The sequence below is a fragment of the Phalangium opilio genome, unplaced genomic scaffold (genome assembly GCF_054372755.1).
Source record: "Phalangium opilio isolate 3A_F unplaced genomic scaffold, DU_Popi_V2 ptg000079l_1, whole genome shotgun sequence".
In the NCBI taxonomy this organism is placed as follows: domain Eukaryota; kingdom Metazoa; phylum Arthropoda; class Arachnida; order Opiliones; family Phalangiidae; genus Phalangium; species Phalangium opilio.
The window spans coordinates 3896423-3918692 of record NW_028324187.1 but is presented as its reverse complement, the minus strand read 5'-3'; the positions used below and the strand labels follow the sequence as shown (position 1 = coordinate 3918692).

General features: G+C 34.7%; 1 protein-coding gene across 1 annotated transcript in view; it reads right to left on the bottom strand.

Moving 5' to 3' along the window:
- LOC149654261 (uncharacterized) overlaps positions 1–22270 on the bottom strand; it is a 31444-nt gene that overhangs the window by 8451 nt on the left and 723 nt on the right. Inside the window, exon 2 of the mRNA XM_089845711.1 lies at positions 3993–4143. Within this exon, the coding sequence (XP_089701837.1) occupies positions 3993–4143 (151 nt within the window). The remainder of the gene's footprint in view (positions 1–3992; positions 4144–22270) is intronic.

The following is a 22270-nucleotide window of genomic DNA, read 5'->3' as shown; positions in this document are numbered from 1 at the left end:
CACTGACGTCAGAATTATGGGGCGTGACGGACAGTACTCAAGCCCGGCCCACAAACCCCGCTTAGAAATTAACGTAGTATTTAAGGGGGCACAATGATTTCTTCTCAATAGTATCGCGCTTTTCAAACAAATAGTGTTGCTTCGTTCTCTTCCACACCTTATCATGATAGATCCTTTTTTATTTCGTAAAATACTTTCAAGCTTATTAGTATCCTGGCGCAGTAGAGAGAATTATAGACGAAACTCGAGTTATCGTAGCGTGTTTGGGGCTGAAATCGACAAAATTCCAATAGCAGCGAGAAAGTGAATTTACCAGCACCACCACCAATAGTCGAACAAATCGTCAACTTGGGGAATGCGACAGTAAAAATAGAATCCTTACAAAACCCCAAAAAATAAAATTCGATCACAAGGTGAAACTATTTCCATTCCACAATATATAGTTTTTTTCTTCCTTCTTTTATCCCCAAAAACTAATTCAGAAAGGAAGCAAGAAGTAATATCTAGTTTATTAGGGAGAAGGTATAAATACGCCACATTTCCAGCTTAATCTCCATTCCAAACGTAGGTCCGGAGTTAATCCCCGCCTCTAAATTACAACCAGCATCTCATTGGCTCTTGAAATCTCACGTCAGCGCGACGCGAATGACGAAATTTACGTATTTTCCGACTGAGGAGAGGCGAAAAAGCCAGGCCTCCTTTTACGTCCCCCCTTGTATTTTGAAAGGAGGACTAGGAATATGGCGCGCTTATACTTAGGCATCCTATACCTTCTCCCTAATAAACTAGATATCACTTCTTGGAGGAAGTTTATAGTGTAAAGGATTTTATTCCGCTGTGGCAAAGGGTTTCGAAGTTCAGTTCCACATAGATTTATATTCCTGTTTTTCGTTTCAAGTTTCGAAAGATTCTTAAGAATTTTGCCGAGTTTTATTGGTAGTATCTTCTAAAGAAGATATTCTATAGGTTTATTTATTTTTTTACTGAAATTGGGAGCAAAACAAGGGATTGGAATTCAGCTGCTTAAAGAATGCCTTCGTTTTTTATCTTTTTTGATTGGATTGAGGAATAGAAATATGACACTAAAATGAGATTAGATAAAAAGTTCGCACTCAAGAGAATCTGGTATCTGATACCTTTCAAGGTTGTAAAGGAAATATATTTCGAATCTGCTCTCGTGCTCGAATAAAATTTAATTTAATCTAGCACTTTCTTATTTTTATACACTAATTAATAGAAATTCCTGAAAATATTCCGGTCTTAATCCAGAACAATCTTAATTAAAATTTAAAGCTATAAATTATTTGTTCCTTTTTGGACCCGGAAATGTGGTTCTTTCGGGAACTGTTAAGCTTGTATAAAAATTAACGCGAGGGAAGCCAAACTAATTAAATGGAAAACAAATATTCGGCTACACGCAATTAAAATTATTTCTCAAATTCCAACTGATTTAGCTAAGAAATAATAATTGAATTCTCACTTTCTGTGTATTTTTAACTCGTAAAAAAAGCCATTTCATTTCCGATCTAGACTAATGCGTGATTTAATTTTAATAAAAAATTAATTGACTAAAAGAAAGGTGAAGAAAGTAGAGATAATGGGAAACTTCGATGAAAAGGTTTTGCGAGATCATTACCAAAAGTAGATAACTTCCATCTTGAAAGTAATACAACTCTCTCTTAAAGCAAGGGTGACATTATTATTTGCTTTTCTTCTAGTGCATATACATTTAGAATCGGTTTTCTTGAAATGATATTCATTTGGATTTCATTAATTTAAACCAATTATGAATAACGAGAAACCTGGCTTAAGCCAAATCAAAGTGTCTTACACTTCATCTTCAAGAGATGTCCTTCTGTAAGAGGTTTACGGGGTCGTAAAAGGATCACCTCTTTCCTATTCTTCGGGTGTATAGTAGTTTAATTTCCGTTTTTAGTCCATAGGACTGAACTTGTTGGCGATGGGTGTGTTTGGATGTATAGGGAGTATCCGTGAAAGATTTATAGAGTCCCTAGGGTACAAAGAGCTCTGATTTTTTTTTTCTGGTCGTCAAAGCTCTTACACAAACTCTTAAAAGTTTGCCCAAAGCTTTAAGAAGAAATCTGTAGAAGACGGACTTAAATGGGTGAAGGAGTCGAGGCGAATGTTCAGGTTATCAAAGAAGCTTTAGTGAAGGTATTTTGCAATCTTGAAATAGGTTTAATTCCCTATGGGATTCCCCTTTTTTATCGGTTGGTATCATTATAACTGAGTTATTTATTCCACAAATAGGGTATAAATTCTGAATATCAACAGAGATTAAGTATTGAATGGATAATAAGGCTATGACGAATTTAAATATTTGAAATGTGTAAAAGATAACTCAAAAGGTTAGAGTTGTTGTTACAAAATTGAGAATATCCCAAAGAACATAAAATAAAACGGCGAACTGCAAGCGTCATTCATGTAAAAACTAATGTAGGAGAAAACTAATTAACTCTATTGGGAATATATATTTTTCAAATTTATCAGATTTCGATTTATTTGATCTAAAAGTTTGTTTAAAAATGTAAGCTGAAGTCCAATATCGAAAATTTACAGTTCGTCGTATTTCAAAGAGATTTACTGGAAGCTAAAGTTTTGATAATAAGGAAATGTGAAGCTACGGCTGAAGTTAAGCTCAGAAGTTCATCATACTTGAAGTAACTCTTCAAAGTTCTACAATATAGCGTAAGCAAACACTTATTCAAAATAAGCAGTAGATAACAGTAGGTGAAATAAACCTTTGATTGTAAATTATAATTTTTGCTAAGCAATAACCAAAATTGAGAAAGGAAAGAAGTCATTTCAAGAAACAGAGAAAAATATGAGCTAATTTGGGAAAATATTACTTCGACTAATGAACTTCAGATGCTTTACATATACAAAAGGCGTTTCTAGAAAAGAGAAATAAGTCCCCGATACAGTGGAGATGAAATTGGAGAATTCCAGTCTCCAGACTTCCGAAATTTCAATAAATCTCCTCTCTTATCGCTGGACGCATTGGTACCTTATAAAAAATGGAATTCAATACCGTATCACTTGTCACAATTTACTACACGGTTAGGATATCCACTAGACCTTACTTCCGCAGTCAACCTTAGAGCGATTGCAATATATCCCACCGAAAAGAGTTGTGTAACAGCGAAACCAGTTTTTCTTTTTTCTAGCATTGAAAACGATATTTTTTCTATACCCAACTATATTTGAACCAGTGCAACGGAAGGAGGAGAGATGAAGCATTTAAAACAGTTTATCGTACCTTCATATCATTGGTTCAATTTAGATAAACGTTGGATACGTTTTTTTAGGGAATGGGAATCTAGAAACCTGGACATTCGTAAGGAAATTCCGAGCTGCGAGTCTAGACTATAGCATCCTTTTATGATAAACCGTGATTTAAAAGTCTGTCTACTGAACATAAATATTTTACGGGCTACCCTAACTTTTACCGTGCACCAGGGACTGTGAAAGATTTGGTTCCGTTTAGCCGGCCTTTTTATACATTTATAAATATAAATTAGTGTTATTCTTTTGTCTTGGACTCAAAATCGTCCAAGGAACATCTCACTTAATTTATTTCAGACTTATCAGAACCACCCTGACTCTGTATACAAATTGTGCATAAAATAAATACCAAAATAAGTATGAACTACGAAGTAATTGCACATTTAATATTAATCAAACCAAATTTCCAAATCGAAATCATTAGTATGCTTCAAACGCGACAAACCCTTCTGTTGTTGGTATTTTTTCTGCAAAAAGAAATTATGGTCATTAAGGCTTGACACGATGTTGGAATTCCCCCCGGAGTTATTATTTCCTCGTAGCTGTAGGTTCGTATTACCATAGAAACAAGGCTTACTAAGAAAAGTCTGTCTTTATCTGAGATAGTAACGGAATGGTATTAGAAATTGAGTAAGAAAATAAATGCAGAGATTGAAGAGATCAAGAACAGAAGGCGAAAATCTTACCGTAACGTAGATGATAGCGTCAGTTGATTGTTCAGGAAACACGACACGGACAGTCTTGGTTGAGAGAGCCCCTGCTATTCCGTTCGTACCCGTTGAAGAACGTAGAGCACTCGGTAACAATGTACTGTTACATAATCCACCGAAAATCAATCTGTATAAATACACAAAAACTAAATTATCATACAGGAAGTATTATTTATAACTTATCAAAAGAACATAGGCTGAAGTTGTTACATGGTTTTTAATGAAAGAAAATTGGTTTTTAAATTAATTTTAATTTCAGTAAATTATCATAATTGGAAGTGTTCAAACAGCTATAGAACTAACGTTAAGCTTGTAGGTTCGCGTACATAAGAGTTAATATATCAGAAGAATTCTGGTTGCCGGTTTTAGCTTCCGGGCAAAAATTTGGTTATTCAAAATGGAAATTAGCTAGATTCTTAACAGCACCTAAAATGAGGTTTACGTAATTATAGAAGTAGGCTTAGATGTTGTGAACGATGGAATTGTGAAACTGCTTAAAAATTAATTTTTAGTAGAGAAAAAGTGAAGCCATCTTACAGGGGCAAACGTTAACATTAGTTTTCCATAGACGCCTGTAAAACATTTCACTGCCGTACTTCAGTGTATACGAAAAGGCTGTTTTGGAGGTTGAAAGATTTGAATTTGCTATCAGGATAATTTTCAGTAGAACTTTCAATTTTGTCACGCCACTTCCATAAGTAACATAGTCTTATTAATATGTCTACGTCTGTATTTCCCGCCTTTCATATCGATCGTCTAGACAGAATTTCGTAAAATCCATTTTTCCCCATTTGAAATCCGCTTCCCCGAAGGATCATTTTTCTCCCATGAACTCCATAAATAGCAAAATTAATCGAAAAATAAAGTTCCTTTGAAATTTTGCTCTTTAGAACTTGGGGCAATAATTTTTCCCTGCATCCTTAATATACGCTTGCATTTTCTACACACACCCGAAGTGCAGAATTGAAGTTCAAAATGTAATGCAGAGTTTGAGAATTAGACCGAAAAATCGTTCACGAAAGCAGGTAAATCTCTAAAAGTAAAATCTTTCAAGTATGTTGCTAGAGAAATAGCGCTTGATATTCGATTTTCATTTATAAGTTTAGGTTCGACTCTTAATTATTAGTTAAATTAAAAATAACAAAATTAATAAACTTCTTAAATAACTCTAACCTTTTGAAAAGATTTTTTGATTTTTTTCTAAATTACTTTTCCACGCTTTTCTTAAATTTTTTTGATTTTGTTTCAAAACCATTTATTCACTTGAAACCAAGGTTTAAGGAATATGTTAATTACTAGTTTAATATTCTAGCGCCAGTTATATAGGCCTTATAACCGTGATTTTCTTCAAGGGTATGAACTTCTAATTATATCCTATTCAGTTCCATTTCCTTCACGATTTATGGTTGCCAATAAACGTTTAAATGCACGTCTAGAAATCGTTTTCTGAAGCCTTTAATGCCCGAGTTAGTTCTACTATAGTATACCGTATTTTAATATAATCAATTTCCTCCAAGCTTCGATAATTACTAGCTAAGCCTTGGCTAAAGTCGTTACGGACTAAATCTTGAATTTTCACGCTTCGTCTAACGGAGCACGTTTGGATAATTTCGTAGCGTTGGAAAGTTACATTTCACTTATTTGGTGCACGCTTTTAACGATAATTCAATTGCAATTATCGATGCACTTTTCTAGTTTTTCTATGTAATAGAATCAGGTTTATAGGGAGCGTGTTAAGGTTTATGATATTTTAAAGGAAAGATAAGCTAAGCCTTTGTTGAGTCCCTGTTTGAGGGGAAGTCAACGGTTTTTAAATAGGCGTGTATCAAAACGTTTTCTCAAGTAGCTCCTCTAAGAAAACACTGTTTTATCTATTCGAACTCTCTTCTCTTAAATTTCTTGATATTTTAACGATTGATTCAAGTGTCCGACTACTTGAGGATTGGTTGCATCTGGCGTATAATTAAATTTCTAAGGAATGATTGCCTGGAGTATTTGATCTTTGATATAGTTCAGTAAACAATTGACTAAATCGACCATATTGCAGAATGCTGTTTCCTTACAAATGCCCTGCAAAATAGCAATTCTCAAGGGTGTTATTCAAAATGAATCATTTTCCCATCATCATTGTATCGAATCTACGGACCATTAAACTATTCCATTTGAAATGAATGGAATTTTAATGATAATTGGATTCGCTTAAATGTAAATTATTTAGTACTTGTCTCGAGCATAAGTTTCGCCATGCAAATATTTGAAATATTTACAATTATTGTTGGAACCTAAATGCAACCAATTTTAATATATCCTATCAAATCAGAGTGAATATGTCAAGAGAGGTCAGAACGTTAAGCCTTTGACTTGGCAAACTACGTCATATTTCTGATGATTGGCTTATTCGCAATTGGTTGGAGTTTAACATTCCTTCTTGTTGGAGTTATCAAAACGAGTGGTTCTGAGATAATGTTAATTTTAATTTCATTTTCACTCTGATAGTTGTAATTAACCCTTTTGGTACTAAAACGTAGTATTAACTTACCATCCATATTATTTTAACTGAATCGTAAAGTCTTAATGCACCGCGTACACCAAAAGCAATCGTGTGACCGAGACTTTAACCCTAAGACTCTTGGTCCATAAAAATTCTAAATACTTTTCTTGTTATATTCACTCCGATGCAATGATAAAAGAGAAAATTTTAATAATATTAGATTGCTAGGTATTTGGAAAAAAAAAGTTTTTTTTGCGTTAATAAAACTTTGCCCACTAAACTATTTTTAGCCAGGTTCCCAATGGTATCTGAAATTTTCTAGGAAAAAGTGATGAAAAGCTCATTGAACATATTACGCTCGACCTATCTTTCTCTTCGACATTGCATGAATTATTGGATAGGAGGGGGTTACAAAAGGAAGGGGTTATCTCTCTGAAAATACCAGCAAAAGAGGGTTCATCTTTTTTGGCATATCTTCTAGCGCTCTTTTCATTATGCTTCAAGGCAGGACGTACGCATCAAACTAATATCTCTATGCTTTAACCATGGTTTTCATATCTTTTTTGTGATCGATCGACATTATTCTGGCATTACTATGTAACCTTGCTTAGGCCTAACCCTGCAGGAACAAGCGAATCATAGATATGATGAATATACATTAGGAAATTAGTCAGTGAAATGAACTGGAGGATCTTTGGTTTAAGCTACAGGGTGATTCTGGAAAGCCTGTCAAAAATAAAAGGGGATGTTCTTTGGGCAGTTTTGAGACGAAAATGTTCATTGATATTTTGCCGTCGGAACACTGTCTTTAAATTGGCGTTGTCTTTCAGTTTCTTAATTAAATATAACGCGTACGGGCTGACGGGCAACGCCGGGTCCTTTGCAATTATATCTTGTATGTTTACTTCTCTACACTAAAAAGGAATGGCTCCCTTATCCAAAAATATTCGGTAAAATACAGGGCTATGATTGTTATCAACCTTTTAATATTTCTTATATCCATCTAAAAACACTTGTATGTACATCTATGCAAGGCTCCAAATTAGTTTTGTGACACAAATAGCACGGTTCTCTAGGCTTGGCACGCGCGTGCATCTCGAGATCTTTGATGATGCAAGATATTCAGTACGGCAACTCATCCGTTTTATGCAACAACAGAGAATCGTTGGAAGCGTGCGTCGAATAAGATTCCTTGCGCCTATTCCACTTTCTTTTGCTACGTATCAGATTGCCTTCGTTAAAAATGTAAACCCCCAAACGTTAATTCGTGAAACTATTTGGATATACCTAGAGAAGTTTCGTATTCTAAATTTCTAAGAACTGGAAGATGATATCTAAAAGATATGGCCCACTTCATGAGTTCTAGGGAGTATGTTTGAGTCTTTTAATGACTCTAATTAGTATAAGTTTATTCTATATTTTTTATAAGCATGTCATTATTGTTCACTTACTTAATTGAGGATTCAGAATTTTGATTTTAAACGAGAGTTTTCGTTTAGAGGAAAATTATACATCATCAATTTAGGGAAACTAGGAAAACCTCCAAGATTTCAAAACCCAAGACAAGAATAAAATCAAATATTCATTCATACTTTTGGAATAAATGTAACATTTCCTATTTTAATGAGGCACTTATATTTTTAGAACTGAAACCAATTATACCTTTTTTTTTGTTACGAAAGAACATCGTCTACGCGATAGTCTGCGGCTTTTTTTCCAAGCTATAGCTATTATTGATTTTCGAAAATTTTCTCCTGTACAACGTATGTTTTGCGGAGATAACGTCGGAGCGTCTAAGCCCTAATATGGATGGCGCAAAGGGGAAATTACGGTTAAGTTCCTTTCTCGAAAAAAAGATGTAGAAACATATTGTCTAAGTGCTTTGGAAAATCACCTTTAGTACAGGAAGTAGTTTTGCAAAACTAAAATCTAGTCGTTCCAGTGCAATATCAGGAACTCTGTATGTGTTCGTATTTGGGAATAGTCTCAAACAATGATTTTTAGACTTTGGAGGATAATACTAGTTGAACTTTACGATACAGGTGGAAATTTACCATGGGAAAATCTTCATTTAATATTAAAAGATAGATATGGGTGGAGTTTGTTTCTTATCTCATAAGCCACGCCCCCTGAGGAGCTTAGTTTCATCAATCTCAAACAATTATTTTTAGATTTTAAGAGATAACACTAGTTGAACTTAACGATACAGTTGGAAATTTACCATGGGGAAATGTTAATTTAACTTTAAAAGGTAGATATGGGCGGAGCTTGTTTCACATCTCATTACATTACAAGCCACGCCTCCCGAGGACCTTAGTTTCATCTCTACGCAGTGAAAAACTGGTCAGATAAATTCGGGTGTCACAGAACTATTACTCTCTTGTCGCCTTGGAGTAAAATTAAACGGTTATTCATTCCTGTTTCTTTCAAATATATAAATTCCTCACCCTTATAAGCTATTCCAAGTTGATTTTCTAACCCACAACTTATACATGTATATCTATCTCCATATGTCTCTTCAAACCACTAATACAACATTCCCGATAAAATTGTCCGCTGGCAAGCAACCCATCGCGTCTCTACATTTTGCTAGTCCCTTAGGGCAATGTAGTCGCGCTAGAAATGTCCCTGTCACTCTGTTGTAACGTCCCCGATGCCTCTTCCCATATAGAATGCCACTCAAATTATTGACGTTAATAATAACTGGCTAGAGGAAAATGACCTTTTTTCGCCAATATGGGAAGCTTTTGTCGCGTAGCGTTTTTTTTTTATAATTTTAGCAACCAGCTGTGGCTCTCTCGTATATATATTGGACACTTGCTTGAAGTTTCTATATTATATTAATATGAAATTTTTCGCCTCAATACAAGACTTAATAAGTGTTTTCTTTTAATATTATTCTCTACAGAACTTATTTCAAATTTAGTTTATACCAATATATCTTATTATTAAATTCAAATTTAGACATTTTCAAGAATTTAAAACTATCAAAAACATATTGTTAGTCAAAATTGAACATCATCTCTTTAAAGTTCGTTATAAAAAAACCAATTTTCTTCCAAGAAATTCAGAGTTATAGCAGTTTGAAAAAAATTGCTGAAAAAGTAATTTTTAAAAATAATTTATACATCAGCCTATCCATTTTGTCCACTTATTTTTTGTGTTGGTCTACAAAGACAGATTTTATTAATATTATTACATGCCATAGATAAAATATTTTTAATTTTTCTTATTTGAAAACATTGTCTAATATCTTAACGTAAGGCATTTAAGCCTTCATATTGGTTTAAATTGAACCAAAAAACTTTATTTAAATATATCTGGTATATTTTAATATTTTTATACATTTCAACCTCACAGTGGCTTTACGTGTTTACCGGAAACTAACACCAAAAATATTCGGAAAGACAAACATTACTTTATAATATTAAAATAACAAAGGGAATGGGATTTTAGGATAATATTTTTATAGTTTCATAAGTATATACATATGTAGGACATAAAAGGGTGGAATGTTTTATGGTGCGACAAGAAAAATCGGAAGCTCATAAGTGAATGTTAATAAATACTCGAAAGTATTTTCTTCAAATCAATCTACCGTCTAAGGAGTCACATACCGAATGTTTCAAGCAGACCGTATTTCACCCCCTGTTTCAAAAGTGTATTGTGAAGCATGCATACACAACAGAAAAATATGTCACATGGTACTAGTTGTCCAATCGAATTTTAAACACCAACACCTCATCTGCTTTACAGCGTGACCTGAAGCGTACAGGTATTGCTTAGAGTTTAGTTAAGGACTCATATTTTGAAATATTCAGTATTTTAAAAGATATTTTGATTTAATAGAAAAAGATCTCATGTGACCATTTCCAATAATGGAGTCGAAGATAAGATGTACACGGTTACTTGCCATGATACCTGGATTATCTTATCTTGAAATTTTGAAAGGGGTGACGCTTCGCCACGTCAAGCGCCGATACCAAAGTTATATTGTGCACCATTATCTTATCTTACCTAACATACTTTTGGTGTTATTTTATACCCAGAACTGTAATGCTTAGAATCCGTGGTTTTTATGAAAAAATGTCACGGAATATTTTTTTGATAGGTAAAGCCCTTTGTAGAGTTCGTTTCTTACAGGCGCTTCGGGCTTTATTTTGATCTGTTCTTATAGAAAATGTTCCTTTTCATTGGAGCGTATTGAAACTGAAACGCCCGAGCTGCGCACCCACCAATATATATTTTTGAAAGAGGAAATTCGAAAAGAAATTCAGATGAGGGGCGAGGGTAATGTTACGATGTATTCCACGGAGATCTTCGGGATTTAAATTTTTCAAGAATAATACTCGAGAAATATTAATGGCAACATCATCCGGATGTTATTTGTTTCAAAATATATTCCGACATAAGCTTGGTCCGTTGTGTTTATATTTGAAAGGATTCGGAATTTTTTTTTCGATTCTGAAATATTTTAAGTTCAAAATAGTCTTATTTCAATCTTCAATCTTACTCCAGGGTATATTATAGTGCCAGAAGTGAATAACTCTGAAGTAAGTTAGTGTATTGACTGTAATTACCTAAATTCATTTATGGGAAAGCCATTTAATTTTTAGTTTAAATTTAAATACTCGGAAATGTGACAATTTAACTTGATAAGATAGTTTTCTATATTGAACAAACAGAAAATTAGGCGCATCTTGCAAATGGTGACGTCATAACTTAGACGACGCCATCTTGTATTAATAACTGTACATTCGTAGAAAAATGTTTTGCTGTTTAGTATATTTAGTAAAACCTCTTATAATTTTTAAATAGTCTATGTAAATACTAATCATTACTTATATACTTCTTTATATTTTTCATTTGATGCATAACGTCTTGCATATTTCGTAATACCGCCTACGTTTTATCTATGTAAGAATTATCGCAGAAAGGTATTTTGACAGAATTCTCCGAGCACCGTCCATAACTTGTCCAATATTATTGCAACTGTCTTAGCTGGCTTATAGCGATATAAAAAATACAAGACGGAAACTTCAGAACTTTAAACATCGTAAATCTCTCCAAATATTTCATTTTTTGACTGGGTTGTTGCTGGCTTCCGTTTGTCTTGGTCAAAAACTAGATATATACATGTATATATGAAAAACAACAATTATACCAAGACAGAATAAAGTTCATTTGACAGATAACCTCTGTTTAAATTTTAAAGCGGTAGGGAAAAGTCTATGATGCCCCTGTGTTTTAAAAATAGAAGCTAGTTCTCATACAAATACAATGGCGCTGCGCGGCAGCACTTAACAATCGCCTACCAAATGCTCATCACCATTTCAACTCCATCTTACCTGATTACACCATTAGAGAGATTCTCTTGCTAGTAGGGAAAAAATAGAGAAAAAATATAAGCCCCTAATTTTGAGACATAATACCGGAGATAACAAATTCATTTTTTTTTTGGCGCTCATTTCTGGTTTTTGAAATTAAATTTTAAATACTTATACGGCAGATTTCTTGAAAAAAAATTCCTCAAAGTTGGGGTTAAAATATTTCTGAAATAAATATGTCTGAAGGAATTTTCTAAATGAGCCATATCTTTTTACTGTAACTTCAACTCTAGTTGCACAAAATTTATGAAACATAACTAAATATGTGAAAAGGATAAGTCGGAAACTTCAAGAGTTAGTGACCTCGCGTTCCTGCAACTGATGTGTTGGACACGAACAAGGCCAGGTTATTTATTACTGGCGACCATTCTTCACCGTGAATTCATCGACGCCGCTAGAGATCGCCAAAAGTTGACAATATTGATGGAAAAGAGTCTAAACCATCGTCCAAGAAAAGCGCTTTTGCTCTGCTCTCAATTTTCCCACATATATAGAAGAAGAAAAAAAACTTTGAAGAAATCTTGAAAAATGTCGATTTATCGAATGGGCTGAGTCTAGCTAGCAATTACCGCGAGTTTCTAAAAACGGACGAAAAATTGCTTCGTCTTCTATATTTGAACCCGATCTTAAAAAGGATTAAGGTTCCTTTTTAAAAAATGTGTTTTTCTATGACAGAAAAATTCCTTCTAAGTATGAATTGCTCCGTATACAAGACCTCATAAGTTTTTATATAAAAAAAAATAGTAAGAGGTCCTTAAATGGATGAGCGCATCTTTAAAAATTTTAAGTATGAAGTTGCTTTCAAACAATTTTTTCCAACTCTCTCGAAGATCCATTTATGGATAGCTCAAGAATTTTACGTAAAGTAATTAATTACAAATGATTTTACTTGTTAATTTTGAGAAAATTAACCAAGGCTTAAAAAGTTTCCCCACCAAAAGTTCCATTAATTATAAACGAAAGCGTTCTACGGCTGTTTAAGTTTAAATATAGTTCGTTAATGGCTTGACACCAGCTTAATTAACCTCTAAAGGCTTTGGAAAACTCGGTCCCATTCTAGCGAACTTGCATGGACTCTCTTTTCAGTTTCCTTTAATTCAACTACAAACCATACGCGTGACACCACTCAGTCATGTATGTACATACATGTAAGTTCAGTACAGCGTTAGAAACCGCTATACTAATTTTAGGCCTACTTTATGGGGGGAAACCATTTTTAATTATAAGCACATCACGTTCAGTAGCGTGATAAAATCTGCTCCAGCTCAAATTTTACTGGGGTATTAAGTTCGTAATGACGCATTAGGCCTATGAACCCCAAAGTTTTAGGAGAAACGTGGCCACATTGCAAGTCCTTTGATTTCCCTGTCAAATTACTTGTATGTAATGTTTTTACTGTGGAATATTTGCACCTACATTGAGACCTTACATTTAATGTACGTTTGGTTTACTATTAATGTGGAAAAGTTCCAAGGTTAGTGATGCCACATTAATCTGGAAAATAGCCAATTTGGCTTCTTTCGAAGTGGGATTGGCTTTATGAAGATGTCTTGGTTGTCGGAGGTCTCAATTTTGGTAAAAATACATTAGAATTGGGCTAGAACTTTAGTACTTTTGGGCTGTAATTTGGAGACGAGATTTGTAAATAAATTTTAATGTTGATCTCGGGAGGCAGTTAATTTTTTCACTTGCCGGTCATACAACGTTAGGATTAAATATATTAAAGTATAACCTGTACCATGAAAGCGTGTATTATATTAAATATTTGGGATTTGACTCTAGACATGGCTAATTTCGCTAATCCCCATTCTTTTCGAGTCGATAACTGTAATATATAATACCTCAAGATTGAAAATATTGATTTTTCTCGTACAATATCTTGTAGTACCACTACACCGCAGACGTTAAGAAGATTAACAATTTTTTTTAACTTTAAAAATATTCAAATACGCTTCGTCAGTAACTTAAGCCTTTGCCATTTAATCCCTCGCAATCCGGCTTCAAAAAGCACATGGCCGGCTCCAATTATTCAGTGATTTCTTAATTACTTTTCTAAGTATAGCAACATGTACTAGCCGAATTTTTATTGATTGCAAAAGACCTCAAAGGAGCTATTAAATTCTTTTATATTTTTTTAAGTTTAAGAATGTTCAAAGCCCTTGATAATTATGATACTTATAAAAGTGCACTTTCAAATCACGTGCCTTAGAACATAGCGGTTTTTAGCTGTTCAAAATCGAAATACTTGGATAAATCAAACCAAAGGAGCTTTAGTTTGTGTTGTTCTCGAATTACAACTTTACTAGTCTTTAATTTGGAGAAAAGATCAAATAAAATGGCATCAACTTTCTCCATTAGCGAAATTTAACAGAGAAATAAAAAAATCGAGTATCCAAAAGCTACCACGATTTCGTTCCACTAAACGTTTCAAATCCAGTTCCTAGGCTTATTACAAGTCCTTTCCTTTTGCAAAAATCTTCTCTTTCTGTATGTTATGGCTAGAGGGAAAACAATGAGTCCACTTACGCGAAGAAAACTTCGTGGCATGAATAAATAACTAAAGCAATTGAATTGTTGCTAAGGGCTTATGAGAATTCAGCGAAAGTCTTAGGGGCTTGCTTAGGCCTTTGGAAAATCGAAAACCGAAAAAGTTTCATTCTATTCTTAGTTAATTAAGAAAGCTCGAGTTGGAATGGCAATTAAAGTACCTTCAATCGATCTACTTTTATTTTTAGTTTAGTTTTTTCCTGGAAGAACCGTGGGAGTGAAAAAGATAATTGATGCTGTTAGTTTTCCTATGGTTTGATAAATAAATACTGTATTGATTTTCAAATAATAATAATAATACAAAATTATTCTGAATCAGTTTCAGAAAAATATTCACCGTTCTTAATATATAAAGTAACCATTTCCCTTCATAATATTGGTGCACTCTCGAATTAAATGAAGCTTCATAGCCTCCAGACAAGGGAAGTAAGAATGATACGTCCCGAGAACGGTTGAATCTTGAGATATCTAGCTGCGTCAGACCGAGAAGACCTCGAGCATCGTGATCTCAGAATGCATGCCATTAAAACTTTACAGAGTTCGGGATTTTAATGAGGTAATTAACTTAGATGCAGTGGTCTCTCTCTTTAATATCGTCTTTTCAAACCGCGCGTTTTCGCCTCTCCTATATGCAGCCTTAAAAGATTGGAAGGAGTGTGCACCGTCGGCTGGTTGGTTTATTCTATGACCACTTTAAAACATTCCCTTCTAAAACGTGAGCAAAATTTGTGTCCGAAATATTCCTAATTAACTTCGGGGTGAACTCATTAATTCAAAGGAATATCGCCCTTTCTCGAAGTCTAGTCTAAGTATAGCCGGGTTTATCGTAATAAGTTTTAACCGTTTTAGTCCAACGCAGGCTTTCTCCAGTCGTAAATAAGAAAGCCGTGGTACACTTAAGGTCTGAGTGTCTCCGCCTCTTGGAAGTTTATATAGATGAAAATGCATTCCATTAGTGGAAGATGCTAGATTTCAGAATTAGGAAAATATTATTGGAACGGGGTTTCTACGGCTGAAAGTTTAGTCTGGAGTACTTCTACTGTTCATCTAATAGTTCAGGTTCAAAAATGTTGGTCTTATATGGGCTCTTTGTAATACTGATAAAAGCAATATCCTTCAAGACATGAAAAATGTCCACCTCTATCGAATGTAATACAACTACCTATAATTTTATTTCTTAACTGATTTATTAAATTGAAATCCAGGAACGGTCAAGACGTACAAGACGGACGCTATTGGATAATAAAATCTTTCAATGCCATACCCTCAAGTTCTTACCTAACTCGTTCATCTAACCCAAGGGAGGGCCACTGATTGGAAATATGTAGTTAAACCAAGCGATAGTTTTCATTTCTTGCCAAGGCACTAAGTTACTGTACGTTAGAAGCTCTTATCCCATGGACATTAATCAAGGGACTCGAAAAAGTCAGAGGCAACTCGGTTTCGGGGTTTGCCAAATCTTCTTTCCTACAGTCTGAGACCTTACTAGGAGAAACAAATGTACGACGTGGAAAAAAGGTGGGAAAAATCCATAGCAACAGCTGAGAGAAAACCCCCGCGCTCAAACTCCCGCTCAAAGGGTCGCTTATTAGACCCCAACACTACAAATGACCAAAACAAGATGTTCAAGACATATTGAACTTTTGCAAGTGGTAAAATAAGACTGTATCTTAGCAGTTGCACCTCAAACGCTAGCGAAAATACTGCCATATCTGGTTAATCCTTCAATTATTGAACTTGCCTAGAAGAGCACTACGTAGATACTCTCAATGTATTAATGCATCAAACCGGACCAGCTATGGCGCTTAATAAGCTTAATTTTTCGTCACAAAATCATCCAGCAAAAGCAAAAAAATCTCCAAATTTCTTTTTCTCTAAGAGAAACCAATTTTCTCCGTACATCTAATCGGGAAAAGAAAACCAAAAGTAAAGATAACCCTCTTCCAACGTTTCCTTTTACTCTTTGTCCACTCTCTGGTCAGTTTCCCAAAGAATAAAGGTTATTCTAGCGATGGAAACTATGGGGAGAAAAAAAATCGGTGTTGGTCTCTCCAAGGGTCATCGGAGGGATGGGAACTATTGATGCTTGGTGGTTCGGATACTAGACTGGGCTTCCGAGCAAGAAATAAGAGGGGAACCTTCTTTTATCTATATAGCCTTACTGTTCATTTGACCGTATAAATAACGGGAATTTTCGGATGGTTCTTAGTGTATGGTAGCAAAAAGGTTTATGACAAGATATTTTTCAATTTTGACTGGGACATATTAGACAACTGTGGCATGAACAATGATTATAAGTTCGAGGGAGTGAAATACTGAAGTGATTATCCTTTGCCATGCTGTCATAGATATAAATGAATCTTAGTTTCTCATCGACTGATTGAAACTAATAATAAAATTTGTATATATAACTAATTGGGTTATCAAACCTTAAGCCTTAGTCAAGCATCGTATTATTGAATTTTAAGCAGTATAAAATGCTAGTGTCATTCAGATATTTGATACGGGTAGGACCAAAGGCTATTTATTGTTCAGTATCTACCTAGACTGGAAACGCTTTCCGGTTTCATAACACCCTAGGCAAAGCAAAGTAGCTTAGCTAGTAATGAAGCTTTCATTTATAATATTAATGATATACGAGCTGTAAGTTAATCTATAAGACTAATGCGCATTAAGCCTTGGCCTATTCACATCTATAGTTGCGAGTTACAAGGAACGCCGAGTGAAATGCCATACTTATCAAACGGATGGATGTTAGTCCAAAACTGTAGCGTCCATGTTATCACGTCAACCCAGTTTAATTTAATTTCGGCCGAACAGTTTATCTGAAATGGACAAAGGCCTAGCTAATCATGTCAGTCTGTTATTAAGCCCGTGTTTTATCTAGCTGCCTGGAGGCATTCATTGTTATCTTGGAAAATTGAGCTGCCCCTAATCCCTTAATCCTCCCTTAGTAACAGTTAACTCCCTGCTTAATCCCTGTTAATCCAAATGGGATTTTATATCGCATTGACACGAGAACCAAAAGGCAAGAAAATCGGTCATATTGGAAACGATAATCTTATAGCAAAAACCACGTATCCTTCATGATGAAATACGCCAAGGTTAATTAGTAATAAAAGGCGTGCAAGTTATTTGCATTTTGTATTAACACATAAAACATTATGGTACTAAATTACTGTTTGCATATCAGGGTTCGGGAATCGTGTTAGGACTTGGAAGCCTTAATGGAAAAATGGGATATATCGAATTACAACCATGACTTGAGTTAAACTATCAACTAAAATAAATCTCTGGTATATGGGTTATTTAACCTAAACCTAGGTTGCGACGAAAAATGTAATATAGCAAGGGATTATTGGTACTACGTATGAAATATTCCAACCGAATTTATGACTGTCGTTATTCGGGTTGTTAAACTAGACCCATTATAAAAATATCCTAACGTAAAAGGCGCCCCTTAATAATAAATGAGTTTATTGAATTTTGTGTAGGAATATTGAACAGGGTTTAGTTACTGAATAAATTAGTTACCATAAGTATGGTAGGGTCTATTGTGTCGGGACCAATTTCTGGTACCATATTAAGTTACTCAAGTATTATAAGCTTATGATTTTATCCCAAATCTTCTGTATCCTCCAATATAGTTGAATATTAATGAAAGAGTTGTTCCATTCATCATAAAAGAATGGCGCATTATGTATCTATATCTATATAAATCAAAGTCCTGACTGACTGACTGATTGACTGACTGACTGACTGACAGACAGACTGACTGATAATCAAAGCCCAGCCCAAACCGCTTGCCCTAGAAGGCTGAAAATTTGCAGGAACGTTACTCATAGGTAGTAGGCGCGTACTAAGAAAGTTTTTTTTGAATCCGCCGCCATCTTAAAAAATGGCGCCCAGAAATGTAAAAAATCTTTTCTATGCAACAACGTCCGCGCGTTTCAACCGATTTCGCAAATATTTAGTACACTGCTTTCCTTTAACCTATAGACAGGCTGAATGTTCTTTTGGGCTCGATTTGTTGCCATCTTTTAAAATGGCGGCCAGAAATTTAAAAACCCTTCTTTATGGAATAATGTCCGCGTGAAAAGTAATAAAAAAATGTTCCGACGGGCTGACGGGCAACGCCGAGTGCCTTCGCTCCTAGGGTGCTACAAAAATATTAGTCATCAGTAAAATCTGACCATTCTTTGTATCATTTTGATGGAAGTTTTTATTATACGCGAGCGACGCCGCGGGTAACAGCTAGTTAGGTATAAATGGTTGACAATTCAACGCTATTTAATAGACTATTTTTAAGCGAAAAACATAAACTACCGACAGAACGGGAATTTTAAAAACTACGGGAATTTTAAAAACTACGGGAATTTTAAAAACTACGGGAATTTTAAAAACTACGGTAATTTTACAAACTACGGTAATTTTAAAAACTACGGTAATTTTAAAAACTACGGTAATTTTAAAAACTACGGTAATTTTAAAAACTACGGGAATTTTAAAAACTACGGGAATTTTAAAAACTACGGGAATTTCACATCTCTAATCCTTCATGTGTACTTTTTTCTGAATGAGGTAGAGAGCTGCATTTTTTTCCCTTAAACTCTTAAAATGCATTCTTATTTGCTGTTGTTTACCAAGTCACTCCCATCAAAATATAAACAAAATAGTCAAGAACAGGGAAATAATTGGCTATACACCGCTCCGTTTCTGATAAAAGTAATACAATTAAAAATTCCATCTTGTAATGTATATATTCATCTTGGAAATTTCGGGATTATGAAAGCTAATACGCTATATTCATAGCACCTTGGAAAAATAGTAAAAATAATTATTTTGCGACTATAACTTAGGCGGAACAGTCAGTATATTTCCATTTTAACAATATATATGCTATGAACTCTAGCTTAGACTTTCCTGGATCATAATCTATTGTATTCCACCTGGACTTCCCAGTGTTTGCAAAGATGGACAGTTGTGGTAAATTAAGACATTTCATAGAGGCAACGGTTAGTGCTGAAAACTCATATTGAAACGCATCTATCCGAATCTATTTTTATTTTTATAGTCAGCTAAAGTTTTAGGAAAATTAATTTAATTTATGGAAAAGCTTGGAGTTTCGTACAAAAGATCGAGTCGAAGAATAGTTCGGCGAGGGAAAATTCAAACAAAATAATTGGTTCCGCTTCAGGTAAAATGCCCGCGAGTTTAGCTCGGGTCTTCTAATTAATCTTTTCCGATATTTTCTCGTAGCATGATAGTAGACTTCATTAATTTAAACTAGAGGCATATGAAATGAATGAAACAAAGGGTTCGCCGACTAAATGGGTTTAATAACGGCGAGTCTAGATAAGGAAAAGCTTTCCGCTAAGTGTTTAGGTGAACCTATAGTAGGTCTACAGGAAATGCGTAGGAAGTACTTAGTTAAGGACGTTGTTAAGCTGCGCTATAGAGGTGACACAGGGAATAATTATCTCAACGTCTCTACTATGCCAGGGTGAATCAGGTCGGGTACTTCGGTAAGATCACGACAAAGAAAATATGCATTTTAAGGCTTTTAATGAAAGTGTTTTAAGGAACTACATCCACTTCCTGGTTATGTTATTGGTTGAAATATGTCGTCTGCTTTAAGACTGAAATCAATGACATCTGAATTCAGTCTGTCAATGTTACCTCTGTAATTTCCTGCTCATACTGAAATAATGTCTTGTCTTTCTATAATCAATATAAATAGTAAGATCAATTCTCCGATACGTATCGCTTGGGATTTGTTCTTGCTTGCTTGCTAAGGCCCAAATGTAACATTCTTACTTAAACAAACATTCTATGTTGTACAAGACAAAGACATAAATTGCTACCGCAAACAATCCCAAGCCAGCTTATCATAGAAGAAAAACAGAGGACAATTTTGTCTAGATGGTGAATTGTAGCTTTGGCCATAGAGAGATCTTAGCACAGAATGATGGAACGCAATGTAGGTGGATACTAACCTAGGTCAGGGACGTTATTTTGCTTACGTTGTAATCTAAGCGCTTCTGATTGGCTTACAAATTAAGGAGAAAGAAATTAAGCAAATAGGTCCCACCAATTGTCATATGTAATGTTCAGGTCGTGCAACCATTTCAAAGCCCTAGAGTAAATTGTTTATCTGATTCGTTTCAAGTAATGCAAATAGCTTCTGCATATATGCACTTAAAGAGTTTGGTGCTTTATTTGGTTTAAAAAAGGGCTCGCTTTATCACAAAATGCGACCGAACGTTCGTGATTATATTGCACGCTATGGATATAAGACGGATTATCAAAATGAAAGTCCCTTTGGGAGTGGAGCACGTTTCGCTTATTTTTTTTTTCAATATACTCGGTGTGTTTTCGAAGCAACTAGTTGGCGCAAAGCCGATCAATAATTTATTTAGCTCCGGCCCAGAAGGTCAATGTGAGAGTATAGCAATATAAGATCACGTGTCTCTGAAAGAAAACTGTTTATATAATTGAGCTCCATGTGTTTCAACAGGTGGTTCAACTGCAGTACACAACTCATTTAATTGTGACACAAGTAGTCCCTGTAGAAGAATTTCACCCTTAGAAACCTGACTGTAGGAACTTCACTTGTGCCCAAATATGACCAAACTTTTGCAATCTCCTTTAGTGTGGGTTGCTTTAGCTGCACGGAAACTCCTTGAAGGGTCGAGAAGGAACAATATCTTTGGTATAGCCAGAACCCATATACATTCGGAGAAAGTTTGAATAGTCATCATGGGTTTGAATGAGCATTTGGAAGCCATTCATGAGGTCAATTTTATCAGGGAGGGTTCTCAGTTATTATATTGGTTCTCATATATAGGTGCCGAAATAATTGAGTTTTATTTTTGGCTTTCTTTTTCATTTTTTTCATTTTTCTTGTGGAGAGAGCTAAGGTAGCTAGTTTCCACTCTATAGCGCTAGCAAATCGATGGTTCTCTGCACAACTCGACGTACGGAAAAGAAAAATTGGCCATTTCTCCGGGCAAGCTATACCTTCTGTTAACTTTCCTCAGGTATATCTAACTTTTCCCTTATGAATTTTTAATCCAAGTTTCGTTTTTGAAATGAAAAACCGATTTACCGTATACGTCTCAGTTTAGCCCCTTGCAAGCTGCCGACTTTTTGATTAAAAACGGACACCTGGGACTTGAACCCTTTTTTTGCAAAGGGAAGGTGTGATAAAAAGGATTAAAGTATTATAAATTATTTCTGAATTTTTTACTCGAGGCTCTAAGCCTAATCTTGTTAGCTTTTCAAACTTAAGGAATTTTCAATTTCACGTTCACTTTAAGGGTTCTTGGGTCTTTTTAATTTCGAAGGACGGAACGGACGGGTTTATGTCAGGTTTAACGAAGGTGTCACTTGACGTATAAGTGGGTTCCTAAAGTTTTTCTTTAGAAATGGAAGAGAAAAAGGATGGGGTTTTTTTTTTGTATTTTGACTTCGGAAATGTCAAAAACAGTCCTGTGTATTTTTGAGGTTTATCTGGCAAACACCCACTTCTTTTTTATTTATTTCAGGAATGAATAGGTTTTTATAGATTGGGGATATTTTTATACTATGTCAACGTTTTACCAAAGGTTAAAGTGTATTTGCTGTGGCTTTTTTTTTTGTTACATGTCTTATACACAGACTGAATTCGTTACCAAACTGGATGGTAGGTATCGCTTTTAGAAGGGATTTGGTTTAGTTCCTCAAAAGTTAGGTTTCACGAACCCATAGCTATTTTTAACCTAGTATAGAACGTTCTATTTTAGAACCGTAACATTTTAAGATTATAAAACCCATTTTTAAAATAATAC